This window comes from Phyllostomus hastatus, unplaced genomic scaffold (assembly GCF_019186645.2).
Source record: "Phyllostomus hastatus isolate PE091 unplaced genomic scaffold, TTU_PhHast_1.1 phas_scaffold_93, whole genome shotgun sequence".
Lineage (NCBI taxonomy): Eukaryota > Metazoa > Chordata > Mammalia > Chiroptera > Phyllostomidae > Phyllostomus > Phyllostomus hastatus.
This window is the reverse complement of record NW_025334042.1, coordinates 5,667,076-5,676,475: the sequence shown is the minus strand read 5'-3', so window position 1 is coordinate 5,676,475 and position 9,400 is coordinate 5,667,076. Positions and strand designations below refer to the sequence as shown.

Here is a 9,400-nt window from a genome sequence, read left to right as displayed (position 1 = left end):
TTTAGGCACCAAAAATTGATCATATTTCACAAGCAGCTAAGTAGAAACATTTGCATTTGAACAATAGATAAAGCCAAAGAGAGGAGAGTAGAGGGACTTCCGCTGAAACATCTGAAAGAGCAAGGCTGGGAGGAGGTTAGGTTCCTGCCTTGTAGAAGTGTTATCCTGAGGCCTGGTCCCCTAGTGTATATGGGATGCTTTGGGGATATCACTGCCTCGCCAGGTAGTAACACTGTCTACCAACAGAGAAAACCATCAATGTACGGCATTTCTTCCAATATTATTTCCTTGCAGTCCTTGAAGAAAGGCCAGTTAAAGTAAACATCATGGCTGTCAGGCAGCTGGGGTGGTCCGTTTAGCTGCTGTGATGCTCCGTGAAAATGGGCAAATTATAACACTGTATATCAGGGGGAGTTGAGGGGGGGAAGGGAGGGCCCTGCCAACTTCTTCTTTCAGAAAAACATAGAGGACTATGACCAGGGCTCACAGGTGGAGCAATGCCCTCCTGAATGCATGCACAAAAGATGCAGGCAGACTTCAGCAGGGAGGCCTCTGAGGCTGGAGAGCTTCAGGCCTGGTCTTCCTAGGGCATCCTTCAGAATTCCGGGCAAACTGCTGGCAGACTCAGGGCCTTGCAGACAGCACAGTGAGGGAGTGCACTTCCTGCGTCAGAGAAATCTGGGTCTGAGACTGAGCCCTGCCACTTCCTGGCTGTTTTTAGTCAAATTACTTCACCTCTCCAAACCCTCTGTTTTCTTCACCTTGAAAACGGAGATAATAGTATATTAATTCGTAAGATTCCTGTGAGGATTAGTGAGGTCACCTGTGAATATTACCTGCTGCTTCCTGGAGCACTGTGAGCACTCAATAAGTGGTAGCTTTTAGAGTTATTTTATTTTTGAAACCATATGTAGTCAAGCTTCATCATATGACAGAACTAGGAGAGCAGTACTCATAAGACATGGCCTTCCAGACAAAACTGGGGCCCCCCAACAAACAGCCACCCCAGAGCTCCTTGGAGTGAGTCCATGCCCATCCCCATGGTGCAATCCTGGGCCCCCAAAACCCCCAGTTCCAACATCCTATCTCGTCTCAAACAACCTGGCAGATACAGTCACTGGTCCCACATTGTGACATGGTTGGGATTTTGCTTTAAGAGTTTGAGTAAAATACATTCAAGCTTTGTCATTCTTTGGTTCCATAGCATTTGGTTGCACAAGTTTCATGCCCATCTTGGCCTCAGTTTTCTCCAGTGTTCCAGACTTAGAGTGGACGCAGAAGGAAATGGCCGTGGCTGCCGAGGGTGTGGTGGGAGAGTGTTGACGCCCACTCTCCCCCGCCCAGTGTGGAGCTGGAAGCGTGTTGAACTGGATTTGCTGACTTCTTCGGTTTTTCTGTTGGAGGCTTTGCCGATGCCTCATATTTTGAAAATCATGCCAAGAAGAAAGCAACAGAGTTGGCAAGAGAAGCTGTTATAATTTGCAAGGTGGGACAGATTAGTCATTAGAGAAGGAGCAAGACTAGGAAGGAGGGGAGGAGAAAAGGATGGGAGACTGAAGGGGAAGAGAGAAAAATGAAGTCATGAAAGTAGAAAGGGAAATTGGAGAGAGATGAAGCTATATGATGCTGATGAAGCTTAGGAGTATGGAAGTGATAATAATAGTGGAGCGAGTGGGAGTGAAATGGTTAGAAAGCCTCAAACAAAAATATTATAACTAGAACGAGGCTTTTGAGGCATTTTATGATCCATCTCCCTGTCTTTATAATTGAAGGCAAGAAGAAAAAAAAGGAAACATACAGGGAATCCTTTGTGTCCCTATTTGCAAAACTAGGGGATTGGGTTATGACCTACAAAGTGCTTTCCAAAGCTAACAGTCTATCAATTTATAAATCATACTTTTTTTAAGATTTCCTTATTTGGTTAAGAGAGATTGCTGCGGCCGGTGTAGCGCCCATGAAAACCGCTTTGTGGCAAATGATGTGAATGAGCTTGATTTTATTAGTTCTGAAAAAGTCAGGATTATAATGCCCTTCAAACTTTAAATAGCTTATGTGGTATGATTATTTTTTAAAATATTAACCAGCCCACAGGTGTGTTCTGGAACTAAGGTTGAACTTTTGGGAAAGTAGAAATTTATACTAGGACCAGGCCTTAGAACTTTCTGGCATTCCTCTGGGAGATTCCTCTCTTTGCTCATGGTTAAATTCTAGGATATCCGTTTCCTTGGTGTCCAGGTTTTCCATTAAATACAGCACGTCAGTAGAGATCTGAGAGCCAGCCACGAAGGTGATGCCGCTGGTCTCTGAGGATGTTTCTGTGTCAAGTAAAAGAGGTGGCTCAGGGTTTGTGGGCTCTGGGCTCAGGCCTGCCAGGGTAGTGTGGCTGGACTCCAGGAACCCGGGGAGGCTCCACCTTTTTGGGAATTTGTCATTCTCAAAAGGGTCTTCCTCAGCGGCAAACCTGAAAATGTTCTTCTCAGCTTCAGCTGAAATAGTCTGGGGCCTGGGGCCTGGAAGAGGTGTCCCCTCCCCTGAGGGAAACAGGATCAGTCCCACAGGGTCCTCCCGCTGCCCAGTGCTGCTTGGCTGAACCCCAGTGAACTCAAAGCTCTGGATGGAGGCTGTGGAGTCCCAGTGTGGGTCGTCTGACGTGGGCCCTGGTGCTGTGATCAGCACCGCGGGGACCTGCGGCATTTTGGTGGGGGAGGCCTTCACACTGGACTGTGGGGTCAGGCTCTGTAAGGTGCTCGTCCGGCTAGTCTCCCTGATCGTGGACAGTTCCCCCAGGCTGGAGTACAGCTTGGGGTCCCCCTCTGGGGAGAACTGCTTCCGGGAGGTGTGGTGGGCGCTCCTCGAGGGCACATCCAGCAGATCCCTGGCTGGGCTGAGGTCTCTCTGAGGGAAGAACACGGAGCTGTCACTGGCCTGCCTCCCATAGCTTCTGCTCCTGGGGCTGGAGGGGTGCTCGTGGGCACTCAGGAACCTCTTGACTCTTCGGATCATGGAGTGGCGATGGCCATGCTTCTCAGTGTCCCACAGCCACTCGTCGCCAGAGCAGTCAGACCCAGGCAGCCTGAAACACAGAATGGCAACTTCAGGGGCCTGTCTTTGGGGGCAGAGTCTCAAAGTTAAGCACAAGTTGGTATTTTTGCATTGGAGATTTTGAGATGGGTAGGGAGGGTGACTTCCACTGGGAATGGTCGAGCAGAGGCCCCCGGCATTTCTGGTTGCAGGATCCCTTTAAACTCTTAAACATGATTGAGCGCCTCAAAGAGATTTGTTTATGTGGGTTGTAGATGTTGCTGTGTACCCTGTTAGAAATGATGACTGAGAATATTAAAAAATGCAAGAAGGTACAAGCACACTAACTGTTAGGTGATGACATCACCATGTGGTGTGTAGCCTCTGGAAAATTCCACTGCACATCATGAGAGTGGGAAAGGAGGAACATTCTGGTGTCACGAACACGCTGTTGCCGGAGATGGCACTGCTGGGGGCACCCAGGAGGGCTGTTAGGAGAGTAAATCCTAAGAGTTCTCTCATCACAAGGACAAAATTTTTTTCCCTTGTTATTTCCTTCTTTTCTTTCATTTCATTACATCTACATGAGAAAATGGATGTCAGCTATACCTACTGTGGTAATCATTTCACAGTATTGATCAAGCCATTGTGCTGTATGAACTCATATGGTGATCTATATCAATTACTTCTCAGTAAAAGAAAATAACAGTTTTGAACTTAAGGACTTGGGTCTTGGGGATCTGCAGGGGTCCCCAGATCACACTTTGAGAATCACTGATCTAGAGACTTGAACATTAAAAAAAAAGATATAGTTTGTGTTCTTTCTCCCATATTATACATGAACTTAGGCCATATTTTCCCAGGACCCAAACAATTCCTAAAACAATGGGTCATGGCTAAATTTAAGACAGGGCAGATAAGTGCCAACATTTTCTGATCTCCCATGCATTAATCCACTTAATTACCACACTAGTCATGTGAGTTGGTACTGTTATTACTATTCACAGGTCACAGATGAGGAAACTGAGGCCCAGAGAGAATCACTAAGGCTGTGTAGCTAATGAGGGCCACACCCAGAAGTCTGACTCCAAAGCCTTCATCTTTAATCACCGTGACATTCGTGGGCCTTGTGGAGACAGGACAGCCATTGAGGTGGTGTGGCCTCACACTGTAGGTGGGCTTCCTGAAGGAGTAAGTATGAGGGATTTGCTATTGCTGAGAATTTTTAACATTTAAGACACAAAAGACTCTACTACGATTTTAAAAGTTCTTCAAGGCTGAAATAAAATGGGTAATTGAAATAACAATAAGGGCTAGAGGGTAATGAGGCCTACTCCTGCCTCAGATTGCCTGGTTCTTTGTCTCACATCTCTGGTTTTACAGTCGTAATGAGGTTTGAAGAACCACTTAAGGCTTTGCCCTTAAACTACAAGCGCTATGTTGGCTCTGGGAGCCACGGTGATCAGGCCGTCCTGGTCTAGTGTTCATGTTGACATCCATGGCGACAAGACGCTTTAACTATGCCAGGTGCATTTTATGTGACAAAAGGAAAAGGTAAGGACGGCATATTGTTGGTGTAGCCTGAAGGGGCAAAGGGAGCAGTGAAAAGAAAACATCACTCCTCGTGTTTATGAATAAAAGATGGGTGATTGAGATGATTAACTGGTTAAAGCCCCTGGGATGGCGTCCGATTACAGCCTTGAGCTGTTATTCTGCAGCCCCAGCCGTGCCCTTGGCTACCAGATAGCCTTCTGGCCCACCATCCGCTGTGCTGGCTCAGATTCTGTTACACTGACTTGAGAAATGCAGACTCATGCTCCAGCGGCCTGTGACCCTGCCGGTTGGGTTTCATTAGGTCTGATCTGAGGTCACACCTCAGGAACCATGCAGTTAGGGAGGACACGGAAGAGCAACAAGCGCAGCTGTTCACTAAGACCACCTTGCTGATGAGCCCTGGGAATTGAGGTAGGCAGGCCTGTAGCCTCCGTTTGGGACCTTGACTTTTTGTTCAGGATTTGTTTTCCTGAACCACACAATATTGTAAGAATTAACAAAAAAAAAAAATCTAGGAAAAAACATGTTATTATTATTTCAAAATTTCAGGAGTCCTAAAAGAGAAACTCCCAGATATTCTCACTATGCACTGGTGTGGTAGTTATGCACATTCGACTGAGGCAGACGACTGAGGCCCTGGGTCACAGAACGGGGAGAACGGACCACATGTGAAGAGCAGACTGCACGAAGGCCGATGCTTTCACTGATGTTCTGTTGATTCACCGACTGACATCAATACCCTACTGCTCCTTCCTGCCTCGTGAGATGGTGGTGCAGACGTGTGATATCTATCCGCCTACCCAACCGCGTGTACTGAGCATCTAGCATGAACAAATTGGTTGCATTAAGTTCAATGTAACACAATTTAAAAGGAGGGTAAAGGCATGTGCCACTGATCCTTGAACAGCATGGGGGTTAAGGGCACTGAAAATCAACCTGAACTTTTGACCCTCCAAAAACTTAACTACTAATTGCCTGCTGTTGACCAGAAACCTTACCAGTAGCAAACACTCAGTAAACATATATTTGGTATGTTGTATGTATTATATACTGTATTCTCACAATGACGTAAGTGAGAGAAAATAGTGTTACTAAGAAAATTATAAGGAAAACACATTTACAGTATTGATTGAAAAGAAATCCCCATATTAATGGACCCATGCTGCCCAAACCTGTGTTGCTCAAGGGTCAACTATACATAAATAGGTAAAATTGGAGCAAAGACAGTTTTTGAGTTGGACTTTTCACACAGAGCAGGAATCAGGGTGAGAAAGGACAGAGTACTCAGGTGAAAGAAATGATGAGTGAATAATGTAGCAGGAGAGTTTAGGGTGTTTGTGAGGAAAAGGAAATACTTGAGTCAGCATGAAACACTGGGTGGGGTCAGGCATGAGGCTAGAAAGGCAGCCTCGGACTGTGCTAGGGAGAGTCTCGCAGGCCAGGCAAAGGCACTCAGGCTCGAACCTGGAGGCAGTGGAGAGCTCTTGTTGGTGCTTGAGAAAGGAGAGCACAGCTAGCCTTACATCATTTGGTGGTAGTGTCCAAGCAGGCAAAGCTACCTGGAAAGCAATGTTAATTATTGTTAAACAGGAATGTTTTGAATAAGAAACAGGATTTGGGAACTTTCCACACCGTCAGTAAGAAAATGGGTCTTTAGAAGGACACTCAGTGGGCTGTGACCTGTGAGGCAGTTTTATGAAACTCATGCTGAAATGATGGGGGAAGCCCTCCGGTCTTTGCACTACCCAAGAGCAGTGTGGCCTCCACCTATGATGAACCTCGTGAACTTTCTTCTAAATGAAATCTTCCATGAGGGATTCATCGCTGACACACAATATCCATCTCTTTTGTCTGATAGTCATGGTTCCCAATATAACACAGAAACTGCAGTTTAAGAACAAAATACAGAATGGCCATCATAAACAAATAAACAAACAACAAGTGCTGGTGAGGATGTGGAGAAAGGGAACCCTAGTGCTCTTTTGGTGGAAATGCAGACTGGTGCAGCCACTGTGGAAAGCAGTATGGAATTTCCTCAGAAAACTAAAAATGGAACTGCCTTTTGACCCAGCAATTCCACTGTGGGATTATACCCTAAGAATCCTGAAACACCAATCGAAAAGAACCTTTGCACCCCAATGTTCATAGCAGCACAATTTATAATAGTCAAATGCTGGAAGCAACCTAAGTGCCCAGCAGTAAATGAATGGATAAAAAAAACTGTGGTACGTTTACACAATGGAATTCTATGTAGCAGAAAGAAAGAAGGAGCCCCTGCCATTTGCAACAGCATGGATAGAACTGGAAAGCATTATGCTAAGTGAAATAAGTCAGGCAGTGAGGGACAAATACCATATGATCTCACCTCTAAGTAGAACCTAATCAACAAAACACACAAGCAAGCAAAACAGAACCAGAGACATGAAAATAAAGAACAAACTGACAGTGACTAGAGGGGAGGGGGAAGGGGTTAATGGGGAAAAGAAGGGGAAAGGTCAAGTCCAGGAACAGGAATAGGGGACTCATGGGATGGACAATGGGGGTGAGGATTGAGTATTGGAGGGGGAGTGGGTAGGGCAGGGGAGAGTAATGGGGGAAAACTGGGGACAACTGTAAAAAACAACAATAAAAAATTTTTAAAAATACGTAAAAAAAAACATAGTTTAAGACTTAGAGTATACAGAATAGGATACATAATTTCCCCTTAACACCATCAATAAGTTATGTGACTTTAAATGAAATGACAGATAAGGAAATCAATTTTACTATAGCCTAATCAATATACACAAGAGTTAAGTTCTTACAGCATCTCCTAAACATTATAATAAAATGATATTGAATGAGATATTATTCAAGGACCTGATGTACATGAAAAGATTTTTATTTACCACTTGGGAGGCTTGGGTCTACCAGTTAGGAACTTTTAGACTTTCTATTTCTCCTTATTTGATTTTTAAAGTGCACCCTTAGCATAGGCCCAAATATAATACCACCTGAAACAATTGCAGCAGAAATAGTATATGATAGGACGTCAGCACCCTCATTATATTGCTATATATTAGAGAAGGTCAGCTGAAAAAGCTGGGTCTTATATTCTGGAAGTCACTTGGACTGAGCTAGGCAGGTAATTAGAGAAGGGGACATTCATGGAAAGTGCCATGCAGCCATTAGTGTCCAGAAGATGGAATTTGAGAACTGACTCTGTGGTGAGAAAAATCATTTATTGGGGGAGCTGGCGGATCCAGGATCACTGCTGCCCAGCTGACACTAACTAGCTGTGTGACCCTAGGAGACCCAGTTAGCCTCTCCGGGACTTAGCACCAAACTTGGTAAACTGGGGACAAGCTTACCTTACTCTATCTGCCTCACAGGTTGCTTGGGAGTTCAAAAGGAGTAATCTATATATGGGAAAACTCTGGAGAGTAGAAAAGATATAAAAAGAACTCTTTTGATGACTGGCAAACTTTCAAAAGTGGTTTCTGAATCACCACTGACTTGTTGATGTGATTGGAGGAAATGGCATTGTCCGCCTCAAAGTCACTCTGTCTTCTCCTTCAAGAGTGCCCTTTATTTTTTTTAAAAGAGTTTATTTCTTTATTTTTAGAGAAAGGGGAAAGGAGGGAGAAAGAGAGGGAAACACCAAAGTGTGTTGCCTCTCACACGTCCCAAACTGAGGACCTGGCCTGCAACCCAGGCATGTGCCCTGACTGGGAGTTGAATGGGTAACCCTGTGGTTCACAGGCTGGCACTCAATCCACTGAGCCACACCAGCCAGGGCAAGAGTGTCCTTTAAAAACGTGTTAGTACACCTCGGAGCTGCCACCCAACAACTAACACATTTGAAGCGATGCTGTAACAGCCATTTAGTGGTGAGACTAGGGCACTGGGTGAATGAAGAGGAAATACACAGAGGAGAAGAAGGTGGATTATTTGAGGGAAGGAAGACAGGGCCACTCAGGTGGTGGGGACGCCTGACCTTACCTTGCAATGTTGTGTTTTGTGCCGTTTGCAGACATTGCCAAACCCTGCAGTACAGACACATTTGCTGCACAACAGAAATCATGCATACAGAAATATAGAAAAAGTGAGAGCGAGAAAGGCTATGCCATGTATTGGGCTGTTTTTGAAAGGGAGGAGGAAGGGTCGGTGCAGGAGACAAAATAGGTTGCATTAAGCTCATCAGGGTAGTTGGTTATCGCTTGGTCTAGAGCAGGGGTGTCAAACTCATTTTCACTGGGGGCCACATCAGCCTCGCGGTTGCCTTCAAAGGGCCGAACGTAGAGCTCCTTGCCCCTAGTTAACAAGTAGCTACATTTATACAGTCCTAAAATTATATTCGGCCCTTTGAAGGCAACCTCGAGGCTGATGTGGCTTCCAGTGAAAATAAGCTTGACACCCCTGCTCTAGAAGGATGGAAAGTGTGAATTATTTCTGCAGGTCAGATTATTGTCTGGATTGGGGTCAGTGTTCCTACTTGAATTTCAAGTATTAAAAAAACAACCTCCCAATTTTTCAAAGTATCTATTGAGTACCTACAAAACTACCAGCCCCACAATCTTCCTTGCCAATGACAAAGCTCCAAGAGCAGCAGCAGTGGTGATTTAGTGGAAGGTCTTGGCGAAGATGCTTGGGCTGGTAAGGGGTGCGGAAGAACACTCTTGGCCTCTGGTTGCCATAACAAAGAAGACACAGGAGATGGGTCAGCAGCAGATGGCTGCCCACGGTCAGGATTCCTGGGGTGGATCTAAGACTGAAAGACCAAAAGAACCTGGAAGACACTCATAGAGTGAATGTGTTTTTTTTCAAACAAGCTTTTTGCAAAGTG

General features: G+C 45.3%; 1 protein-coding gene across 5 annotated transcripts in view; it reads right to left on the bottom strand.

The window, feature by feature from the left end:
• Window positions 1–883: 883 nt before the first annotated feature.
• BEST3 (bestrophin 3) overlaps window positions 884–9,400 on the bottom strand; it is a 42,065-nt gene continuing 33,548 nt past the window's right edge. For all 5 annotated transcript variants that reach the window (XM_045828959.1, XM_045828961.1, XM_045828960.1 and 2 more), the window contains one exon: window positions 884–3,073. In XM_045828959.1, the coding sequence (XP_045684915.1) occupies window positions 2,140–3,073 (934 nt within the window). In that variant the 3' untranslated portion in view covers window positions 884–2,139. The remainder of the gene's footprint in view (window positions 3,074–9,400) is intronic.